A 24,429-nucleotide genomic window follows, 5' to 3' on the forward strand; every position below is an offset into this window, starting at 1 on the left:
ATATCTCGATACATCTTTGTGCTCCCGGGATGAATGCTTAAGAGAGAATGGTGTGCAGTCCTTAAAATCTCCTCTTGAAGTCCTTCTCCTTTCGGAACAGTTACTCGACCATTGAGTAACAAAGTTCCATCACTTGCAACTTGATATCCTCCGAAGTTTCCTTCATTCAACTGCTCTCGTATCTTCTTCAGGTTTACATCTCTCATTTGATATTCTCAGATACGAGAAAGTAAACCAGCTTGGCTTACTGCTTGTAGTCCTAGAGGTTCTCTTTCCTCTCCTTCTAAGGCAGCCAAACTAATCATCTTGAATTCCGCTTCCAAGTTCTGGAGTTCTTTTTCAACATCTACATCAACTTTCCTTCTGCTCAATGCATCTGCAACAACGTTGGCTTTTCCTGGATGATATAGGATCTGCATGTCATAATCAGCTATGAACTCCATCCATCGTCTTTGCCTTAGGTTCAGATCAGGTTGAGTGAAAAGATACTTAAGGCTTTTATGGTCAGTGAACACTTGGATCTTCTCACCATACAAGTACGATCGCCAAATCTGAAGGGCAAATACTACTGCAGCCATCTCTAGGTCATGTGTCGGATAATTCACTTCATGCTTTCTTAGTTTCCTAGATGCATAGGCGATTACCTTATCTTCTTGCATCAGCACACAACCTAAACCAACATGAGATGCATCCGTATACACGGTGTATGGTTGGTTAGGCTTAGGCAATGCTAAGATAGGTGCAGTCGTCAAAGCTTCTTTTAACTTTTCGAATGCTTTCTCGGTTTCTATACTCCATTCATAAGCAATCCCTTTACCGGTAAGACGAGTCAAAGGCTTTGATACGCTTGCAAATGCTTGAACAAACTTTCTGTAATAGCCGGCCAATCCGAGAAAACTTCGAATCTCGGTAACAGAAGTCGATGCGGCCATTCCTTAATAGCAGCTATCTTTTCTGGATCGACGGCAACTCCTCCTTCTGACACTCGATGTCCTAAGAAGCCAACTTCTCTTTTCCAGAAACGACATTTACTAAGCTTAGCAAAAAGCTTTTGATCTCGGAGACGCTCCAAAACTAGTCGTAGATGCCTTTCGTGTTCTTCTGCACATCGGGAATATATGAGGATGTCGTCAATGAATATGATAACAAACTCATCCAGGTAATCCCGAAATACTTCATTCATCAGTCGCATAAATGCAGCTGGGGCATTGGTAAGACCAAAAGGCATTACTACGAACTCAAAGTGTCCATAGCGGGTTCTAAAGGCGGTCTTCATGATATCGGTTTCGGAAATCGGAATCTGATGATAACCCGAAGCTAAATCAATCTTCGAAAACCAGCTTGCACCTTGTAACTGGTCTAATAGTTCATCAATTCTTGGGAGTGGGTACTTGTCTTTTATGGTTACGTTATTGATTCCACGATAATCAATACATAACCGCATGCTTCCGTCTTTCTTCTTTACAAATAGCACGGGTGCTCCCCATGGTGATGAACTAGGACGTATGAAACCCTTGTCTAACAAATCAGCTAACTGCTGCTTCAACTCGGCAAGTTCTGCTGGTGCCATTCGGTATGGTGCCTTTGCTATTGCAGCTGATCCGGGTTCTAAGGTTATACTAAAGGGGTTACTCCTAGACGGCGGCAATCCCTCTAATGCCTTAAACACGTCCTCGTATTCTCTGACTACTGGTATTTCTTCCATGTTCTGCTCTTTCTCGTCTTCTACTGGTCCAGCAACTAAGGTCACTAAGTATACTTCTTCACCCTTCTCCAAAACGTTTTCAATTCTCAATGCTGACACTAATGACACTCCATCACTTGGTACTATGCCATGGTAAGCTAAAGGGGGTTGGGTATCTCTCTCGAAAACAATCTTCCCTCGACCACAATCAAGGTGAGCTCGGTAACTTGACAGCCAATCCATCCCTAAGATTACCTCGTACCTCTCTAAGGGGAGAACTAACAAATCAGCCGGAAAAACCATATCTTGGATAATGATTGGAACTCTTAGAATACAGCCTTCAGTTTCAAGAACTTGATCTCCGGGAGTTAGAACAGGAATGGATAAATTCACCTTAGTGAATTCTCCATCGAATCGGGATGCTACTTCGGGAGCTACAAAACTATGTGTTGCTCCTGAATCGAAAAGGATGTGGGCGGATATTCCACCCACAAGCAAAGTCCCTGTCAATAATTGACTTTACCGTCAATTACTTACTCAACCACTTTTATAATATTTTTATATCACTAATTCACAAATCAATTATTTTTTTTTATTTTTAATAATTTATGCAACACTCAATCGGATAAGAAAACAAACCTGAAATCGGACCCTGAGGTGGTCCGGATGGTCCTGGTAACTCTAAAGCGTAAGCCCTACCAGCAGTGGCTTGACGCTTAGCAGGAGGTAAGGGTAAAGGTGGGTTAACTGGTCTGGCGGGTCGAGCACTCGAAACAACAGGCTGAGCAAGATGAGTGCGTGGACATGATGTCGCATAATGTCCTCGCTCTCCACACGTGAAACAAGTGATGTGAGATGGTACAGCCGGTTGGAACTGTCCCACGGTCGGACAATCCCTCCTAACATGGCCCAGCTGGCCACAAGTGAAACAAGTCGGGGTTCTAGGTCTAGAACCTCCAGAACGACCTCCCCGAAAAGCTCTACCTCCTCGTCCTCGCTGCATAGCAGAATGCGGCTGAGGCTGGAACGGAACAGATGGACGTCTAGGTTGTGTGGCATTGCTAGAAGAAGCTCTCTCAGCAGCAATGGCCTCCTCAACATTCACAGCACGCTCAACAAGATCAGCAAGCCGATGAAACTCTACTGCCTCAAGTCTGCTCCTGATATATGGGTTAAGTCCTCGAAGGAACTTACGGATAATCATCATCTCGTCCTCTCGACCATAGTGGACATACTTCCTGAGACGGGTGAACTCTGCCTCATACTTCCTAACAGATAATCCTCCCTGAACTAGCTCCATGAATTTAATCTCCAATCGATCACGGGCTTCCGGTGGGAAGTACTTTCGAACGAACGCTGTACGGAAGTCAGCCCAACTCAGATTGAAGTCTCCAAAGTTCCTCTCTACGCATAACCACCAACTGATGGCGTCTTTCTCTAGATAGTAAACAGCCACGTCCTTTTTAAATTCTTCCGGACAACGGGTTGCAGCAAAGTTCTGCTCGAGATTGTGAAGCCATGCATCAGCTTCAAAGGGATCAGTGCCTCCCTGGTAATGCTTCGTCCCCAAGTTCTTCATAATCATGACTATCTTCAGGAAGTCCGGGTGAGAAGTGGTAGGTACTGGAGCTGGCTGAGTACGCTGTGCTTCTCGCTGTGCATTCAGTGCTTGATATTGCAAATTCACCATCTCAGCCATCAGTTCCAGAAGTGCTATCATAGCTGGATCGGTTGGCGCTGGTTGAGGTTGTGCTGCCGGAATAGGTGCGGCAGGGCCCGGTGGAATATGAGCGGCAGGAGCTGGTGGAATATCAGCGGCAGGAGATGCAGGAGCTGCGGGATGATCTCCATGCACTGGACTATCGTGTACCACATCCACCTCGATGTCCATAAAGTATGGGTCTGGAGACAAAGGAATGTGCTCCGGTGTCTGATCATATGACCCTTCAGACGGGTCAGTCTCAAAGCTAGAGCCTGAAGGTGTAGCCTCAAAGCTAGGAGTCGGAAGTGGTGCCGGAGTAGATGGCGGCGAGGAGTCTGAAGATGATGAAATAGGTATCGGTAGATAATGTCCACCACGATGTGCCTGTCTCGGTGGCATCTGCAACAAAAGATCATGGTAAGTTTCTACCCAGGTCTATCTATTTATAAAAGAAGGAACAAACCAGCATATCCTAATTATCCTTGCGACACATTTTCTGACTCGAAAGTTTTTTTTTAAAACAAGTCCCATTCTAGCATCGTATAACAATGCTCTGATACCACCTTTGTGACACCCCCGATCGTAGATAACCGGAAATGACACGGTCAATGTTCTCTGATGGTCGACCCGAGGTTCTCGAAATAAATCCGATCACCTTAGACCAACAACCAAAGAACAGAGACACTCCTATCGGATATTACTCTAGGCTTTTCAACCCGATAAAGCAATATTCAATAGTTAGTTCGTCCCGGACAAGGACTAATATCATATGAGAACTCGTGATTTATAAACATCTTTTATACATTATTTATTTACTTTAAACATCTTACAAAGTGTTATAGTTTACCCTACGGCCTATCGCCCAACAACGTTTTAAGTAAATATACATCAAAAGGTACGTTGCAAGGACAACAAAATACTACCGCTGGTTGGCCGCTCCTTCCGTCCAAAAGAGTAAAGTGTCTCCCGCCTAAGGGTTACCTGCACACACGAATGAGTCATGAGCAACTAGTTTACTCAGTGAATCTAGAATCAAAACACAATCAATAATAAACCAAACAATTATCAAATGGATATACATGATCATGCAAGTACTAGTACTATACTTTAATATCGATCATCATTGTGAATTCTTATTTTAAACATCACTTCCACAACACCCGCCCGTTACCATACTCATATAATACAATATATATACTAGACCCGAGAAACCACTAAGGCTAACCGAGACTAGTGAGTTAGCATCACCATCATTGTCGAATGTCCGGTATGAACAATCCGACACTGCATCGTCATGCAGTACACGGTCTCCAGGGAGCTACCCCATCATCGTGTCTTCATGACCTTGTTCCGTTCGCAGGACCAAGTCACGGTAATGCGGGGGCTTTAGGGATAGTGAATATAACAAGATTTCACATGCTTTTACTTCCATAATTATTCCAAAATTAATCCATAATTAATCCTTAATTAATCATAATTAACTCTTAATTAATCCTAGATTAATCCTTAATTAATCTCATATTAATCTTTAATTAATCCAAGATTAGTACTTAATTAATCATGATTACTCTTTAATTAATTTCAGATTAATCCTTAATTAAACCAAGATTAATCCTTAATTAAACCATGATTAATCCTTAATCAAACCATGATTAATCCTTAATCAAAACCATGATTATTTCATAATTAAGATTAGTACTTGGGAACAAGTACTATGATTATGATTAACCTCACTTTAACCTTTTGATTAATCTTTAAGTGTAAGTGTTTACACTAAGTAAACCCATACACTTCTTAAAGGATTCAAAGACTTTACTATCTAATTGAGATACTACAATTTAAACTCAATCATGTACACATTCATGATCTATCTCATCTTCTCTCTAGACTCACCTAAAGATTAGTCTTGAAACTGGCTTGGACAAGACTTGAGTTCCACTTGAACAAGGCTGAATGGACAGGACTGGATACTTCAAGCTTTACTCTACCTCTGACCTGAAACAGAGTGGTATGATCACAAGATCAGTTGGTTCATGCCTTAACACCTTAGATCAGATCAGTTCAAGCTTGGTTTTGCTCAGACTATACAAGTTCAGCTCGGTTCTAGTCAGTCTACCAAAGTTCAGGACAAGATCAGACTGAGCTCAAATCGGTTTACTCAAAGCCAGATCAAAATATCATAGCTGGTTGTTCTAAGAGGTTGATTCAAACCGAAATTAACAAGAACTGAACTGTATCAGAACTTATACAACTGATCCGACCAAGACCTAAACTAAACATCAACTGTTCTGATCAGATACTGACTGAGGCAAGGAGACCAAAGCTTACCAAGATGAACCAAAGGACTAGATGGCCTCAGCTGATCCTCTTCTCCAAGGTAAGCTTGTGGCTGGACTGATCAAAGAGAAAGATCAAGGTCTGATCATGATCTGAACTCAACTAGGTCTAGGGTTTTATTTAAAAATCTCACCTTCTGATCTTTCCCAAGGTAAGAAACTGAGCTAAGGTTGAAGATTAGGTCACCACCAATTTTTTCTTGATTTATTTTCTTGATTTTTCTCTCTGATTTTTCTGTTCTTCTTTCTCTCTTTCTCACTGAAATTCTCTAGGTTTTTCTGCAGGGTTCTGAACGTGGGAAGCAGCTGGAGAGGGGTTAAATGTGAGGTGAGCTTGCTTCAGGTGAGGGTTTCACTCAGGACAAAGCTAAGCTGAGTGGGGACAGCTGGCCAGCTGCTTCAGCACTCTCAGCACAAGCTGCTGTCCTTTCCTTAACCTGAAGAAACTCCAGCCCTTTCATGTGCTTCTCACATGACAATCTAAGAAACAAGGCAAGCAGGCAGCTTGTGATTGTCATGTGCCAGTTACTGAAGAAGCTAGGCAAGCAGGCAGGTGCAAGTCATGTGACTAAAGACTGAGCAAGCAGGCTGGTGGAAGACATGAGTCTGGTCCAAAATTACTTGTAGCAGTTGGTTGATAATTTTCAATAATTTTTCAACCAAATATTCCTTGTCTTTGGCTCTCGTCTTGTTCTCGGAAACTCTCTTCCAGTTTAATAAAAATTCGACCAAAATATTTAAGACTCGACCAAACCATCAAGTGAAGGTCTTTCAACCACAAGACAGTCCCTTCGAGAAATTAATCTACCGGGTCGATCTTTATTTTTATTAATCCTTGTTGAACCAACTAAAAACTGGTCGAGCGGGATTTTTCTCAAACAAAAAATTTATTGGCTCATGAGGGTTATTACAGTACACCTAACATATTTTGTAACTTGTATTGGGTGTATTTTCGGTGATCTTCATCGTCCCTTCTGTTTCCTCTGTAACCTAAATAGGTAGAAAACATACGGACTTATAAAAAAAACTTCAATTCATAAGTAAGTAAAAAAAAACAGCTTGACGAAATTCAGGTACCATAATAACCAATTCTCCTCTCCTCGAGAAGTGAATATCGGTTGGAGTTTCTGGAAAATGAAAACACCTCTGACGTTTTAGAACTTTTTAAAAAACAGTCACAGCATTTAGTAATATATGTTAAGGTATTTATTTAAATCACATACCTCCTCATGCCTCCTTAGCTTATAGTTGATTCTGTTTCGAAAAATATAGGAAACCATTTGAGAAGGTCAGACCTTACAATCATATAATCTTTGTTTATGTCGCTTACAATCATAAACTCGGTCCAAATACGAGTTATAGAGTCATAAGTCTTTGACTGAAAAACAAAAGTATTTATACTGAAAAAACAACACCACGAAAACAAAACAAACAAAAAAAAAAAAAAAAAAAAAACACCACGAAAACACAATAAAAATTCATATTCATTACAAATAAGAAACTGGCATACGAGTTATAGGTTATATGTCTTTGACTGATAAAACAAAAGTATTCATACTGAACAACAAAAGTAATCTTGCTTTTTTTTCATATGTTTTCGTAGAATGATTTTATTTTATCATTGATATGGGTATGATAAAAGTAATATATGTGTCGTCCAAGAAAAAAAAAAGTAATATATGTTAATCATTCAAATTAGCGTTAAACCAAAAGGAATAGTAGTTTTCTTAAAACATAACCGTGAGATAAGTTGGTTCTGATCGTTAAGGGAATACATCAGATTATATTAATGTCTCTTATTTAATATCAAGATTATCAATGATTGAAAAATGTAATGTGACCAACTCTAGTAGATAGTCCATTTTTTATAAAAAAAATCACACATGAACAAGAAGTCATGATTTAATATTTTGTTAGAATAGATGTTTTCAGACAAAGAAGCCCAAAAGCAATAATACATGTCGAAGAAACGCTTCCTCCACCACCCATATGGGCTGTTTTTTCTGCATTAAGGCCCAAATAATCTGACAACCATAAAAGCCACACTAGATTGAACTGGACTTTTGAAAGCCCAAGTATCAAATGAGGACATTTCCGTCAAAATCTGTGATTGAAACGCTTAAGATTCAATTTAGCGGTAAAAAGCGTTTGGGGGCGGCGTGATTGGATAAGAATTGAGACCGGCGTAAACAAGATGGAGAGACGTAAACAGACGAATGTGTTGATCATTTCACGATGGATTCACGACAAGGCCATCCCGAACCTGATTCCGAATCTCCTCCGGTGGCAGCTTCGAGTCCTCGCTCTCCGAAGCTGAAGGCTAGCTCCAAACTGAACCGATGGTCCATGGCCCGAGCTTTACGCTCCGGCGTCAAGGTCATTGACCGTCCGATCAACGCACCTCACCGTCAAGCAACGACGGAGGAGTCTGATAGGAAGACGTCTGCGGTCGACGGCGATGACGTGGCGGCGGGAAAGTCTATATATTTGGTCTCCGACGGGACAGGGTGGACGGCGGAGCACTCCGTCAACGCCGCGTTGGGGCAATTCGAAGATCGACTGGTCAATCGCGGATGTTCTGTCAACACCCATCTCTTCTCTTGGGTACTTAAACACTTAAAGTCTCATCCTTTTTATCAAAATGAGATGCTGTTTATGGGATTCTCTGACTTTTTATTACATTTTAGTGAAAGTTTGTATTTTTTTATTGGCTTTGAATTGGAAAAAAAAAAAGACATGAACTTTAAACCTATGCTATTGTATGTTTTTGGGAACTGGATGCCGTTTTTTTTGGGGAATTATCATGACTTTTGGTTTGGTTCGGGTTGGGGATTGGTCAGGTGGAGGATGAGGAGAAGCTGTTAGAGATTATAAATCAGGCGGCGAAGCAAAAGGCGATGTGTTTCTACACTTTAGCCAATCCTTCTATGTCCAAATCCGCTAAAGAAGCTTGTGATCAGTTGGGAGTGCTTTCCGTTGATATATTGGGACCGATCATCGAAGGGATAGCGTCTCACTTGGGTGTTTCTCCGTCTGGTCTCACCCGTGGAGCGCCCGGGAGGGTCAAGACTCTCAACGATGCTTATTTCAAGAGAATCGAAGCCATTGAGTTTACCATCAAGCAAGACGATGGGACTTTGCCCGAGAACTTAGGCAAGGCTGACATCATTCTTGTCGGTGTTTCCCGGACCGGAAAGACGCCGCTGTCCACTTACATTGCTCAAAAGGGTTACAAAGTCGCTAATGTACCGTTTGTGATGGGTGTGGAACCGCCCAAGACGCTTTTCGAGGTTGAACCGAGGAAAGTTTTCGCGTTGACGATTCAACTTGTTGTGCTGCAAGCGATTAGGAGAACAAGGGCTAAAACGTTAGGCGTGGATACGGAAGGAGAGAACAGATACTCTGGCTTCGATCTCGTTCGGAAAGAACTTGATTTCGCGTCAAAGATCTATGCAAAAAACCCTGGATGGGCGGTAATAGGTAATAACAATAACAGCTGTTGCACACTCTGATTTTACTATTTTTCTTCATTCAATATCATCATAGTTATTCTTTGGGGGGGTTGCAGATGTGACGAATAAAGCGATAGAAGAAACCGCAGCTGTGATTCTGCGGCTGTACCATGACAGTAGCGACAGTAGTACTTCTGTACCTTGTATCTCAAAACGCTTCTAAGCGTAACAGTTTGCTAGAGTTTTCATAAAACTGCAACTTGTATGTGTTAAAATTGACGTTTTTGGATTCCTTCACGAACTTTTCTATAGGTAATAGTAATACTGTTTACGTCGTCACTTTAGTAAATTATTTCTATTTGATTATGATTTTATGATTGCTAGTTAATCTGTTCATCCACATGAGTAATAGCATGCTAAGACATGACGCTTGCTACCTAGAAAAAAGGTTAAAACGTAGCGGTCAAATGATGGTTGTAATTGGAAGAACATGCAAATAATTGTTTGCGATAACGTCCAAGACTCAAACATTTCGTTGACAAATGTTATACACGTTGCTATAACGTCCGAGAATTAATATATGTAAATACTTAATAAGATTAAAAATATAAATTTAATTAAATACTTACAAGTGTTTAATTAGTATACTATTTTAACATATGTTTATATTTTCTGTCTTGTTTCAAAAAAAAGTTTATATTGTGTGTTTTCCCGTAGTTAACACACAAATTAACGTTGTGTTTTTGAGATTTTGTAAAATTTGGCAGCCATTTCCTTCTGGTGCCAGTGGCAGCATCATGCATTTGAAAACAAAAACATAAGTATTATATCTATGCAAACATACAAATAGTATATACACAAACAAGAGACGACTTTTGTCAAATTGCCTTCATTTTATTTCTGTGAGCAATGATTTGAGCATAACAAACATCATAAAGACAACAAGCATTCCACCGCAGACCTATGATAGTCAACTACGTTTTGATGTTAAATTAATATCAATGTTCTAACCACAAACTCTCATAGTATAATTCACAATTTCTGTTTACATAATTCAGTATAAATACCTTCAGTCTTCATCAACAATTCATCACCAATTGAGCAAAAAAACAAAAGCTAAGATAGCTAAATAGCATTTTTTTTTTAATGGTTGCATCGAAGCGACTAGTGGTCTCTTGCTTTCTCTTAGTGTTGTTGCTAGCTGAGGCCAATGCACAAGGCTTGAAAGTAGGCTTCTACAGCAAAACATGCCCACATGCCGAGGGTATAGTTAGAAAGGTCGTGTTTGCTGCCATGAAGAAAGCTCCTACACTTGGTGCTCCTTTGCTCAGAATGTTCTTCCACGACTGCTTCGTTAGGGTAAGTGACTCTTGACTTTAATATACTTCATTACATCGCACTTTGTTATCACTGTGGGTGAAGCGATAGTCTAATGAGTGGATCATAAATATCAACAGGGTTGTGATGGATCAGTTTTGTTAGATTCATCGAACAATCAAGCCGAGAAAAATGCGGTTCCTAACCTAAGCCTTCGAGGGTTTGGCATCATAGACGATTCCAAGGCGGCTTTAGAAAAAGTGTGTCCGGGAATAGTTTCATGCTCTGATATCTTAGCCCTTATCGCTAGGGACGCAATGGTTGCAGTAAGTAACCTTCATATGATCAATCATAAAAAAAAAATCTACATTAAAAGACTTCTTTGAATTAACTACGAATATATATATATATGTAGCTTGAAGGACCGTCATGGGAAGTTGAAACGGGAAGAAGAGACGGTAGGGTTTCTAATATCAATGAGGTCAACTTGCCATCACCTTTTGATAACATCGCCAAGCTTATCATTGATTTTCGCACAAAGGGACTCAGCGAGAAAGATTTGGTCATCCTTTCAGGTACGGACAAGTGAATGATTTAGTTTGGTATATGGAAAACAAATTATTTTGTGTTTTTTTATAAAGGTGGACACACTATTGGGATGGGACATTGTCCTCTAATGACAAACCGTCTTTACAACTTCACCGGGAGAGGAGACAGCGACCCGAGTTTGGACTCAGAGTACGCAGCTAACCTCAGGAAGAAATGCAAGCCAACAGATACAACGACGGCTCTAGAGATGGATCCAGGAAGTTTCAAGACATTCGACGTGAGCTACTTCAAGTTAGTGGCTAAGAGAAGAGGGCTTTTCCAGTCGGATGCTGCTCTATTGGACAACTCAAAGACTAGGGCTTATGTCTTGCAGCAGGCACGTGGGTCAACCTTCTTTCATGACTTTGGTGTCTCAATGGTGAAAATGGGTCGGATCGGGGTTCTTACTGGTCGTACCGGGGAGATCCGCAAGATGTGTCGTGTTCCTAACTAAGAGATTAAAAGAATGACGATCTCTCGCCGAGTTTGATTCTTATGGTTTGCTTCTTCCTTTTTAAAACGTTAAAAAACTATATGTGATTGGTGTTTCTTGGGAATAAAGCTGTATTTAATTTGTCAAACATAAAGCCTTTGTACTTTTTCCAAAAGAGATTGTATTATTGATTGTTCTGAATAAAAATCGTATATCTCAGTTATTACTTCCAGAGCATGTAGGTTCCTCGACGTATAGTCTTCGAAATACATAAAGTTCTTTAGAAATATTTCAGTTTATCAAAAGTTTCAATAAAGTTGCATGAACATTGAATTGATAAGCTTTATATGCATTCAATTTTTTTTTTCTTGCAAAAGTACATGTCATAAAGTTTTTATAAAATTGAGATAATCTTTAAAAAAGAAAAAGAAAATTGAGATCAAAATTTGAATTTAAAAGAATATTGTTTGCTGACAGAAAAAAGAAAGAATATTGTTTCTGAAATTCACTATGAGTAATGTATATGGTAAAAGCTATTAGGAGCATTACAATATGATATATATACTTATATCTTTTTCATAAGAAGTGTTATTTGAAAATTTTCCAAACATATTAAAAAGTATTTTAAAACTCTAATTTATCCTATGTTACTAAATAAATATATTTTTCTAATTAATAAAATAATAAGAAAAAAAACTGAATTCTTATTTAAAATTCTACATTAGAATTTTTTTTTTTTTGACAAATTCTACATTAGAAATATAAGAGGACATTTTTGTGAAACAAAAATAAAACCTCAACATTATTTACCAAACGGGAAGGTGTTTATCCTAATGCAATAAACTTTTCGGGAGGGTGATTACTATAAATTTTCATGTTTTAAAATGTAAAATGTCTATTATTGTATAGTGTATCTTTTAAAACATTTGGACGGTGTTCAACTATGAACCAGGTATAAAACTAGTAACAAAAACATTATAATCAGATGAACCACAAATATAAGAGATGAATATTTATGGTATATATTATTATTATTATTATCAAAAATAAAATATTATACTCTCATTGATTATCACGCGATGAAAGTGAGTTTATGGTGATATCTTCTCAGGGCCCCATTTGGGCAAAGAGTTCCTCTTCACATCGACAAGAGCAAGAAGGTTCTTGATATGCTAAGAAACCTCCGTCACCAGGTAGATATTTCGATCCTTCCTTGTAATTTTGGAACTGACTTTGATAGATTGCGTTTCAACTTACATTGTGAAAAAAGTCTTATTCTTTCTTTCTTTTTTTTCATATTCCGGAGCTGTTAGTGAGAATGTGATGAAGATATGGTGATTGTGCAAGGATCTGAATGAACTCGATGCTTAACTCTACTCTAATTAATCTGCTTTTGCTGGAGGCTGCTCTTGAGTATATTTAAGATGGGATGCATTGAATTGCTCTTTGCCACTTGTCTTTAAGATTCTTTCACTTCACCTAATCCTGTTACTCTTTCAGAGGAAGCTGGTCTCATCTATAAAAGACACCACTCCTAACTTGGATCATGCAAAACCTTCTGCCAAAGAAGACTATGGCTCTTCTTCTTCTGTGAGTGCAATTAAGAAAGAGGAGAATGGAAACGCTAGTGTTAGCCCAAGCAATTATGGCAAGTCATTTTTGAACAAATTACCAGAAGCTAACAAGACTTCTCCTCTAGAGAGAAGCAAACAAAGCTCAGCCTCTGTGCAATCTTCTTCCCCATCCGGTGTAGCCAGTAGTGGGAAACCTTGGTCTAGCGTAGTAGCCTCTAGTGTAGATCCTCCTTATAAACCGTCTTCTAAGCAAACTTCTTGTGACAACCCGCCCCGTGGGACTACCCGTCCATGGGCCCCAGGCTCACAGCGCTGCAGCGCACCGACCCCAACCCCTCTATTATGAGTTCTCTCTAACTCCATAATTAGGTTGTTGGTGAGCCTCGAACCCAGGACCTCACCCTTTAACAGCATTCCCACAGGACAAGCTGTCACCAATTGATCTGCAGATCAATTGGTGACAGCTTGTCCTGTGGGAATGCTGTTAAAGGGTGAGGTCCTGGGTTCGAGGCTCACCAACAACCTAATTATGGAGTTAGAGAGAACTCATAATAGAGGGGTTGGGGTCGGTGCGCTGCAGCGCTGTGAGCCTGGGGCCCATGGACGGGTAGTCCCACGGGGCGGGTTGTCACACTTCTGATCCTGTAACTCTCGTGCTGGTGCGTTTTGGTCAGATCCACTATCCTCTTACCTGACAAAAACACCAAGTATAAAGACCGAGGAGTACATGGAAACAAAAGAGGAAAAAACACATGAAGAAGAAGCCAGCAGTGATACTAATGAACCTGTGAGGGATGAAGAGAAGCCATCTCCACTGGCCGAAGCAAATGTCATGAATGTGATACTGGTAGCAGCAGAGTGTGCTCCATTTTCCAAAACAGGTCATGACTCCCCCTTGTTGTTTTGTTTGATTTGATAGGTGGCCTTGGAGATGTAGCAGGTGCTTTGCCAAAGGCTTTGGCTCGCCTTGGACATAGGGTTATGGTAATATTCATCACAGAGTGCAAGTTTCCGTCTCACTCAAACTTGTTAGTGAATATCATTTTTCGTTACTTTGCTTGTTAGGTTGTGGTTCCTCGGTATGCAGAGTATGAAGAAGCTAAAGATGTAGGGGTACGGAAGAGATATGAGGTGGCTGGGCAGGTATAACAGCTGTTAATAAATTAACATTTAAAATATTTGAGGTAGAGTGTATATTCATATGGAGCACACTTTACTTTACTGCAGGATATGGAAGTAATGTACTTCCATGGTGTGGATTTTGTTTTCATTGATAGTCCTGTGTTCCGGCATCTCAGTAATAACATTTACGGTGGAAACAGACTCGTAAGATTATTTTATTCACCCTCTTCTCTCCTTTCCATTAAAATAAAATGATCTTACTTCGTTCTTATATTTTAACCTGCTGATGGTAAAATAGGGTCGAGGACCGGTACATGATTTCTCATACGTGGATCTACCGGGGCATTACTTGGACAGCTTCAAGCTGTACGACCCTGTCGGAAGAGAGCACTTCAACATCTTCGCGGCTGGTCTCAAAGCTGCGGATAGAGTTCACACCGTTAGCCATGGATACTCCTGGGAGGTTAAGACCTTAGAAGGAGGCTGGGGTCTTCACAACATCATAAGCGAAAATGACTGGAAGTTTAGAGGGATCGTGAAGAGTTTTAAGATATATAGGACTTCCATCGAAGAGTTCTCAATAAATTTCTCGACAAACATTAAAATATAAAATACTGATTAAATATTATTGTTGGATATCTCAAACTTGTAGAACTTCAGTTCAATAGTTCTTGAATAAGAAGTAACATATATAGAAGGTGCTCTTAGTAACATGCCGTATTAATTGATAAATGTTTTGATTATTCTTTTTGAGGCTGATACTTAAAAAAACAAGTTACTACAATTTTCTCTTCATATCATTCAATAAGACTCACGTTTCTTTAATACACAGACACAATAACCACATAATGTCCAACTAACATATTGAACAAGTAAGTGGAAGACTTCCTCCCACCAATGTAGGGAGACACTACGCCATTTCTCTATTTCCTTTGACCAAATTGACACTGGTTTAATCTGGTTATAATTATGATCTTATCAGAGGCTTCCGCTTACGTCAACTCTAAACAAAGAGACTAAAACGTATGGCATACAATTGCATGTTACAAATACAATGGGATGGTTCAGCTGACATCAGCGTCTTTATTGTGTGATCATTCAGTGATTACCATTAATATTAAAGATAACCTCATGGATTACCATTGATTAAGTTGGACCCAAATAAGTTTTCTCTTTTGATTTGCCATCTTAAAATCACTCATATTTCAATTATTTCCTATATAAAACAACATTATGAGTCATTTCTTATACATTAATCATTCACATGTTACAATTTATGTTTCTCGGAAGTGTCATTTATAACAATAACAGTACAATTGCTTTTTTTTGTTGGAATATAATTACTACGCGGATAATTTGTTCGTTTGTTAATTAAAGAGAACATGATAGTTTTGAGAACTATGTCATCCGTTCATTATTCAGTATTACTGATTTGTATACATATGATTAAGGTTTGCTATCTTTTCCTTTGGTCAACATCCTAATCTAGAGTATACATATATATAAACCTATAAATTTTGGAAATCTAATCTATTAAAACTGAAATACATTTGATATTTAACCCTGATTTTTCTTAAATAATTACATGTCTATGCCACTGCATAAAAAACAAACTAGAGCTTGATCCGTGCACCCGCACGGGTATTTAGTTTTACCTTTTATAAACAAATATTAATATAAATTTCAGAACTTTATCTATATTAAATAATTGGTTAAGATGACATTTCAAAAACATAATAATTTTATAGTTTATATTGAGTAATTATATTTTATTTTTGAGATGTCGATCTTATCACTCATTTTTAGAATTTGACCCGAACATCCACACGAATGTATTTTTATTTTTTACGGATCATAATTTTATACTCTTCAACACTTATATTGGGTTATTTTGTATAAAAGTATGCATAAAATAATATATGTACATTTATGTTTATTAATATATTATATAAATGATTCTTTTTATGTGGTTTATATTACTAATGAATAATGAAAATTATAACTATATATCTTTAAAAATATATTGTGTTCTAAATTTAGTAAATAAATACTTAAATTGATTTAGGTGGCTTTATAGTTTTCTTATCATTTTTATTAATTAACTATTAATAACACAGTATTAATAAATCTACATCGTTTATACTTATTCCAATTATATAGGAATATCAAGGATAAAAAATGATGAATAAATAATTTTATATCATTACTAAATGGTAGACACTTATAGACAATATTTATTAGCTAGCTAGATTATAGGAAGACCCTAATTAATTGATTAGCTAGTTAAGTAGCAATCAAGAAATTTTGTCTCCTTGTATGCATTATTTAGCATAAGCGAATGCATGTTTGTTATTTGTCAACATCCTAATCTAGAGGACTCTAAGTATACCGCGTAATGTTGATACTATAAGATACTACAATTTTCTCTTCATATCATTCAATAAGACTTACGTTTCTTTAATAAGACTTACGTTTCTTTAATACACAGACACAATAACCACATAACTTCCAACTAACATATTGAACAAGTAAGTGGAAGACTTCCTCCCACCAATGTAGGGAGACACTACGCCATTTCTTTATTTCCTTTGACCAAATTGACACTGGTTTAATCTGGTTATGATTATGATCTTATCAGAGGCTTCCGCTTACGTCAACTCTAAACAAAGAGACTAAAACCTATGGCATACAATTGCATGTTTACAAATACAATGGGATGGTTCAGCTGACATCAGCGTTTTTATTGTGTGATCATTCAGTGATTACCATTAATATTAAAGATAACCTCATGGATTACCATTGATTAAGTTGGACCCAAATAAGTTTTCTCTTTTGATTTGCCATCTTAAAATCACTCATATTTCAATTATTTCCTATATAAAACAACATTATGAGTCATTTCTTATACATTAATCATTCACATGTTACAATTTATGTTTCTCGGAAGTGTCATTTATAACAGTATAATTGTTATTTCTAGATCCTGTTCAAAAAATATTAATAGTATATTTGACGATTTAATTAATTAAGAAATTTTAAAAGTTAATAATTATGTTTGATGTTTCTTTAAAATTATAAACTCTAATCTAGGAATATATCTAAAATTTTAAAGTTTTTATCATAATGTATTTATATATTTTAAAAAAATTCTTACTTTGTTCTTAATTTTTGCTTATTTTTTCTTGTTTTTATATTTGAGATATGTTCAACCGTTCCACTTGCACATGGTATTAGACAGCCATGTTGTGGTGTATTATTGTTATTCACATGTTATATCTTTTTTTTTGTCAACAATTTTATTTCATATCCAACTCACAGCAGAGTACTTGAAATATAAAGTCTGGTTTGCAAAAGCAACAGCTGAACATAATGTTGTGCGTAGATTATAAACACATGTAATAAGATCAACTTATTTCTTAAGTATGAACTCTCAGAACTTAGGAGAAAAGATTGTTTGTATTCACTGAACAAAGTATTACAGAGACGTTAAAGGACTCTCTCTCCCTACTACAACTTTGATCAATCCAATGATAAACATAACAAACTACTCTCTCCTCTCTTTTATAGACTCCTAGGATCTCGTGAATGCCCACAAGCGTTCTGCGTTTCCTCAAACGTTTGCGAGTCACGTCAGCACATCCTCGACAGGCCATGTGCTGCAGATCTTCTTGATAACGACCTTTATTCCTTTATTCTTACTCGACTCTACTCGCTAGCCAGCTGTCCTTCTCATCATTTCTCAGATGTTTGTCCTCTTCTCCTATAGTGAAACAGGATCGGAGGTCGTTCTGCTTCGTACGTATCAATACCCGGCCCTTCGAAATTGATCTTGTCCTCAAGGTCAAACTGTGGGAACTGATCTTTCATCACACTAACTTCTTCCCATGTGCAGTCATGAGCCGGCAACCCTTCCCATTGAACTAGCACCTCCTCCTGCTGAGTTTTCTCATTCCTTCTTTTCTTTAATACCGCTGCAGGCCCAGTTTCCAGCACCCCTTCCGACGATAATTGTGGTGGTATAGCCACAGTCTCCACCAACTCTCCGACCATCTTCTTGAGCTGTGAGACATGGAACGTTGGATGTATTTTGGTACCTTCGGGCAGTTTTAACTTGTAAGCGACACGCCCCACTTTTGCCAATACCTCGAATGGTCCATAGAACCTAGCAGACAGCTTCTCGTTAATGCGTTTGGCTAGAGTGCGCTGTCTGTAAGGACGGATCTTTACCAACACCATATCTCCCACTGTGAATTCAACCTCACGCCTTTTGATGTCTGCCTTTTCCTTCATCAACTGCTGAGAGCGATGGAGTTGCTCCTTAATGCTATCCAACATCCTATCTCGCTCTTTCAACTGTTCTTCCAACTCTGCATTAACCGTAGACCCGTTCTCATACCTTAACAACGTCGGAGGTACTCTTCCATACAGAGCTTGGAACGGCGACATCTGAATCGAAGTGTGATAGGAGGTGTTGTAACTCAGCTCAGCCCACTCCAGAAACTTAGCCCACGTTCTTGGCTTATCCCCTGCGTAACACCTCAGATACGTCTCCATACTTCTGTTGGTTACCTCAGTCTGCCCATCGGTTTGTGGGTGATAAGCGGTACTGAAGCACAGCTTTGACCCTGACAGCTTAAATAACTCCTTCCAGAACGAACTTGTGAAGACCTTGTCTCTATCCGATACTATTGTGCGAGGGAACCCGTGTAGTTTGATGATCCCATGCACAAAGAGTTGAGCGATTTCTGGCGCCGTGAAGGGGTGTTTGATCTTGATGAAATGTGCGTATTTCGTGAAACGATCAACCACCACTAACACTGCGTTGAAACCATCCGATTTTGGAAGTCCTTCCACAAAATCCATCGAGATATCCTCCCACACCTGACCTGGAATCGGCAGCGGTTGAAGCAACCCCCCTGGAGCCAGTGTGGAGTATTTCTGTCTCTGGCAAGTCTGACACGCCGCCACATACCTCCTTATATCCGTCATCATCCCCCTCCAGTAGAACAACTCTCCAATCCTCTTCTGAGTCTTTAACATTCCTCCGTGCCCTGCCATCTTACTGTCATGGTGTTCTTTAAGGATCACCCCCACCAACGGTGAGTCTCTAGGTAGCACTAGTTTCCCCTGCCTCAGTAAACGCCCTTGTACCCAAGAGTAGTCAGGGTGTTTAGAAGGGTCCTCTCTGAGCTCCGTTATTAACTTCTGCAACTCCACATCCTTGTCAACCTCACTGCCAATTTCTTCCAATTGTAAAGCAGTTGACACTGATACCGCATACAACTCCGAGACCTCAGTCTTGCGTGATAAGGCGTCCGCTGCCTTGTTCTCCAGTCCTGGCTTGTAAATTATATCAAACTCGAACCCCAACAGTTTGGTGAGCCAGCGCTGATACTCCATGTTGATCTCTCGCTGCTCCAGCAGGAACTTGAGACTCTTCTGATCCGTCTTTACTACAAACCTTCGCCCCAATAGGTAGTGTCTCCATTTCTGCACAGCGAACACTATCGCCATGAGCTCCCTCTCATAGACTGATTTGAGCTTCTGGCGAGCAGTCAACGCTTGACTGAAATATGCTATAGGCCGCTGTTGCTGCATCAATACCGCTCCCAACCCTACACCAGACGCGTCTGATTCTACCACAAACAGCTCCTCGAAATTTGGCATCGCCAAGACCGGGACAGTGGTCATGGCTTCCTTCAACCCCCTGAATGCCTCTGTTGCTTCCTGGTTCCAAAGAAACTGATCCTTCTGTAACAGAGAGGTCAAAGGACGTGCTATACTCCCATAGCCTAGCACGAATTTCCTGTAGTAGCCGGTGAGACCAAGGAACCCTCTCAACTCTTTCACTACTCTTGGTACTGGCCAGTTAACCATCGCTCGTATCTTTTCTGGATCCGCCGCCACCCCTTGTGCTGAGATCACATAACCCAAATACTCTACCTTCTCACAACCAAAGTGACATTTCTTCCTGTTTGCGTAGAGACGGTTCTTCTCCAGCAGCCCCAATACAATCTCCAAGTGCCTCTCATGCTCCTCCTTTGTCTTGCTGTAGACCAGGATGTCGTCAAAAAAGACCAGGACAAACCGGCGCAAATGAGGTCTGAATACATCATTCATAAGAGACTGGAACGTTGCTGGAGCGTTGGAGAGCCCAAATGGCATGACGAGGAACTCGTAGTGTCCGTCGTGCGTGCGGAAAGCTGTTTTTGGAACATCCTCAGCCTTTACCAGAATTTGATGGTAGCCTGAGCGGAGGTCGAGCTTCGAGAACACCACGGCGCCATGGAGCTCATCCAAGAGTTGATCGATCATTGGTATTGGGTACTTGTCTGCTATGGTGACTCGATTGAGAGCTCGATAGTCTACGCAAAACCTCCAACTTCCGTCTTTCTTCTTCACCAATAACACCGGACTTGAGAATGGGCTATTGCTTTCCTTTATAATCCCTGCTGCCAGCATCAGACCGATCTGCTTCTCAATCTCCGTCTTCTGTGCTTGAGGATAACGGAATGGTCTGACACTAACGGGACTGGCTCCTGCCTCCAGCAATATAGCGTGCTCCTTCCCTCTTGATGGTGGCAGTCCTGTGGGTACTTGAAACACCCCAGCGTACTGTCCCAACACGGCCTGCCACTCCTGATCGACGGTCACGGGAAATCCCGTTTCCCCAGCCTGCAATCCTCCAAACTCCACTACAATACCCTCTCCTTCTTCCTCCAACGTTCTCCAGATCGACTTCAAAGACACTCCTGCTGAGTGAAGGCTGGGATCTCCCTGTATCAGAACCCACTCCCCATCCAACCTGATTTTCATCCTCTGCAGTTTCCAGTTAACTCGCATTTCACCCAGTGTGTCGAGCCACTGTACTCCCAAAATCACGTCTGCTATACCCAGCTCCAGAGGCAGAAAACTCGTGTGAATGGTACAGTCTTGCAACTTCAACTCTACTCCCGTAATCACCCCTCTCCCTTGCACTTTAACTCCACCAGCCACCATTACCCCGTAGCGTGTTGTGTTCTTCGCTATGAGTCCCATTCGACTAGCCATCTTCTCCGAAATGAAATTGTGAGAGGCACCGCTGTCGATAAGGACAGTCACCTCCTCTCCTCCCAACTCCCCTTTCAACTTCATCGTGCGAGATGAGGTCAGACCGACAACAGAGCTAATTGAGACCTCTGCCACCACTGCCTCGACTTCGTTCTCCTCCTCATCTAGCAGCTCACACGGCTCTTCGTCGAACACCTCTTCCTTCCCATCGTCGTGCATAATCAATATCGTGAGTTCCGGCTTGGGACACTTGTGGTTCCGGAAGAACTTCTCGTCGCAGCGAAAACAGAGACCGGCCGACCTCCGTTGCTTGATCTCTGCCGGCGTCAGACGGCGAAACGGAGCCTTTACCCTATTGTGATAGGTCGTAGTCTTTCCCGCAACCCCTTTGTCCTTCTGCGGTGACAGGCTTGACGTGTAGTTGGGCTTGGACTTTTGTTGATTAGGCCCATTAAAGCTCAACTTATTAGTCGTCTCGTCACTGCGGTTATTGGGTTTCGGGTTACGGCCTGCTAAACTGGGGTAGGGTTTCGAATCGTCTTCCCCGTTGTCTCCCTCCCATTCTTCCACCTTCCGAGCAAAACTCATCATCTTTTGCAACGTCTTTGGCTCGAACATTCTCACTCCCGCTCGGATGCGTGGTTTTAACCCATTCATGAACGCCATTTCCAACACCGCGTCCGTCAGCTCCGGTGCGTTTGTCGCCAGCGATATAAACTCCCGACAGTAGTCTTTGACAGACCCTTCCTGTCGGAGGCGGAGGAGCCTCTCGCCGGCTGACGTATCTCTCGCCGTCGAGTATTGCTCCAACACCCTCTCCTTCAGCTGACTCCAACTCCGGAATGGGTCTCTATCACGCTCCCAACGATACCACAAAAGTGCGTCTTCAACGAAACACATCTTCACCGCTTTCAGCTTCTGTTCTTCCGTGAACTCACTGATCTCAAAATACTGATCCGCTCTCAGCACCCAGCTATCTGCTTGTTCGCCATCGAACAAGGGTAGCTCAAGCCGGCGGGCCAATCTTTTGTTCCGATAGTCTTCCTCCATCTGACTGGATCCCTGAGAAAACGCTCCCTTCCTCTCCGATCCTTCTTCCTCCACCGAAATCGGTGTCTGATCCAGGACCTGGCCGGCTTTAGTCGTTACCGGTGAAGATCCTTCTCCGACTGATGTTTCTTCTTCCTGATGAGCTTTTCCTTTGGCGGCTTCGAGCGAACGAGCCTTCTCTCTCGCCTGCTCGTTCTTCTCCTGCTCCAACCGGCCAAAGAAAGCGCTCATCTGCTGTTGCATCACCGCCAAGGTCTGCTCCATCGCATCGACCTTGGTCATGCTCTGCTCCAGAAGTGAGATGCGACCCATCTGCTGCTGCATCTGGTCCGCGGTTGATTCTGCCTTGTTTCTCTTTGGTGCCATCGTTTCCCTTAGATCTACGAGCTCTGATACCAAGTTAATAAGATCAACTTATTTCTTAAGTATGAACTCTCAGAACTTAGGAGAAAAGATTGTTTGTATTCACTGAACAAAGTATTACAGAGACGTTAAAGGACTCTCTCTCCCTACTACAACTTTGATCAATCCAATGATAAACATAACAAACTACTCTCTCCTCTCTTTTATAGACTCCTAGGATCTCGTGAATGCCCACAAGCGTTCTGCGTTTCCTCAAACGTTTGCGAGTCACGTCAGCACATCCTCGACAGGCCATGTGCTGCAGATCTTCTTGATAACGACCTTTATTCCTTTATTCTTACTCGACTCTACTCGCTAGCCAGCTGTCCTTCTCATCATTTCTCAGATGTTTGTCCTCTTCTCCTATAGTGAAACAGGATCGGAGGTCGTTCTGCTTCGTACGTATCAACATGATAACAGAGTGAAGAGAGGAACAAGGTTTTTGAAGCTCAAGAAACCTGTAATCTCATTCAAGTCAATCCCTAAGTGCAGGGAAGAGAAGGGGACGATTGAGTCCGGAAGAATCTAAAGTCTTGAGAGTCCAGTTGATATTGCTGGTTGAGAGGCTTTGTGAATCATCACCGCTTTGACGATGTGTCCAGAGCCCACACATACTCTACTCAATAAGCGATGGAGGACACGGGCTTGCATCCACATTTGCTCTCTCGGTTAACGATTACGGGACATGCAATCCACGACATTACGAAGCGTTGAATTACGGAATTCAATTTTAGTTACGTGACATGCAATCGAACTCAATTATCTTATAGTATCAACATTACGTGGTATACTTAAATTCCTCTATAGATTAGGATGTTGACAGATAACAAACATGCATTCGCTTATGCTAAATAATGCATACATTTATATATACATAGACAAAATTTCTTGATTGATACTTATTGTCTATAAGTGAAATCATCTACCATTTAGTAATGATATAAAATTATTTATTCATCATTTTTTATCCTTGATATTCCTATATAATTGGAATAAGTATAAACGATGTAGATTTATTAATACTGTATTATTAATAGTTAATTAATAAAAATGATAAGAAAACTATAAAGCCACCTAAATCAATTTAAGTATTTATTTACTAAATTTAGAACACAATATATTTTTAAAGATATACAGTTGTAATTTTCATTATTCATTAGTAATATGAACCACAAAAAAAATATTTTTATTAATTAATTATAAAATACAACAAATAAAAAACATATTTCTACGTTGAGCCTCCGCTCAAGTCACCTCCGCCACCGCTTTTGTCACCTCCGCCTCCGGTTCACCTCCGTATCACGCGTCCACTACCGGTAAGCTTTCATTCGTTAATCCCTCGCACTAGTAGAATAATTAATCCCTCGCACTAGTAGAATAATTGTCTAGTAGAATAATTGTCTATAGTGTAATAGACACGAACAGTCACACAAAAAAACAAGAGTGAATTAGTCTAAAAACCAAAAAGAATGTCGAAATTAGTTATCTACCAAGAAGGTGGAAAGTGGAGCGCGTGGTGTGTAAGTGAGTGGCAAAATGACGATTGTAACCCTATGTTTACATGGAGATATAAAATAATATTTTTACAGATTTTTATAGGTGTTAAAATGTTACTGTAGACAAACGAGAGTGAATTCTATCCTCTGTTCAAAAACGCGGCCGCGTTACCGATTTTGCGGCCGCCTACACGCTCTACGGATGATGAACGTGGCGATTATG

The 24,429-nt window shown here is 40.4% G+C and overlaps 3 protein-coding genes and 1 long non-coding RNA gene across 4 annotated transcripts; all 4 read left to right on the forward strand.

Annotated features, from left to right (window-relative positions):
- Window positions 1–7,871: 7,871 nt before the first annotated feature.
- Window positions 7,872–9,513, forward strand: LOC125587383 (pyruvate, phosphate dikinase regulatory protein 2-like). Its single transcript, XM_048757697.1, has 3 exons — window positions 7,872–8,326; window positions 8,563–9,202; window positions 9,291–9,513. The coding sequence occupies exons 1-3, from the start codon at window positions 7,958–7,960 to the stop codon at window positions 9,395–9,397; spliced, it is 1,116 nt and encodes a 371-aa protein (XP_048613654.1). The 5' UTR covers window positions 7,872–7,957; the 3' UTR covers window positions 9,398–9,513.
- Window positions 9,514–10,247: 734 nt separating this feature from the next.
- On the forward strand, window positions 10,248–11,674 carry LOC106435636 (peroxidase 27). The gene is made up of 4 exons (XM_013876546.3): window positions 10,248–10,533; window positions 10,632–10,817; window positions 10,907–11,066; window positions 11,133–11,674. The coding sequence occupies exons 1-4, from the start codon at window positions 10,321–10,323 to the stop codon at window positions 11,531–11,533; spliced, it is 960 nt and encodes a 319-aa protein (XP_013732000.2). The 5' UTR covers window positions 10,248–10,320; the 3' UTR covers window positions 11,534–11,674.
- Window positions 11,675–12,252: 578 nt separating this feature from the next.
- Window positions 12,253–13,050, forward strand: LOC125587428. The gene is made up of 2 exons (XR_007323699.1): window positions 12,253–12,705; window positions 12,826–13,050. It is a non-coding gene; the product is annotated as an uncharacterized LOC125587428 (long non-coding RNA).
- A 671-nt stretch (window positions 13,051–13,721) lies between these two features.
- On the forward strand, window positions 13,722–14,919 carry LOC125587409 (starch synthase 2, chloroplastic/amyloplastic-like). Its single transcript, XM_048757846.1, has 4 exons — window positions 13,722–14,070; window positions 14,152–14,229; window positions 14,314–14,412; window positions 14,507–14,919. The coding sequence occupies exons 1-4, from the start codon at window positions 14,068–14,070 to the stop codon at window positions 14,816–14,818; spliced, it is 492 nt and encodes a 163-aa protein (XP_048613803.1). The 5' UTR covers window positions 13,722–14,067; the 3' UTR covers window positions 14,819–14,919.
- The last annotated feature ends 9,510 nt before the right edge of the window (window positions 14,920–24,429 follow it).

This window comes from Brassica napus, chromosome A1 (assembly GCF_020379485.1).
Source record: "Brassica napus cultivar Da-Ae chromosome A1, Da-Ae, whole genome shotgun sequence".
Classification (NCBI taxonomy): domain Eukaryota; kingdom Viridiplantae; phylum Streptophyta; class Magnoliopsida; order Brassicales; family Brassicaceae; genus Brassica; species Brassica napus.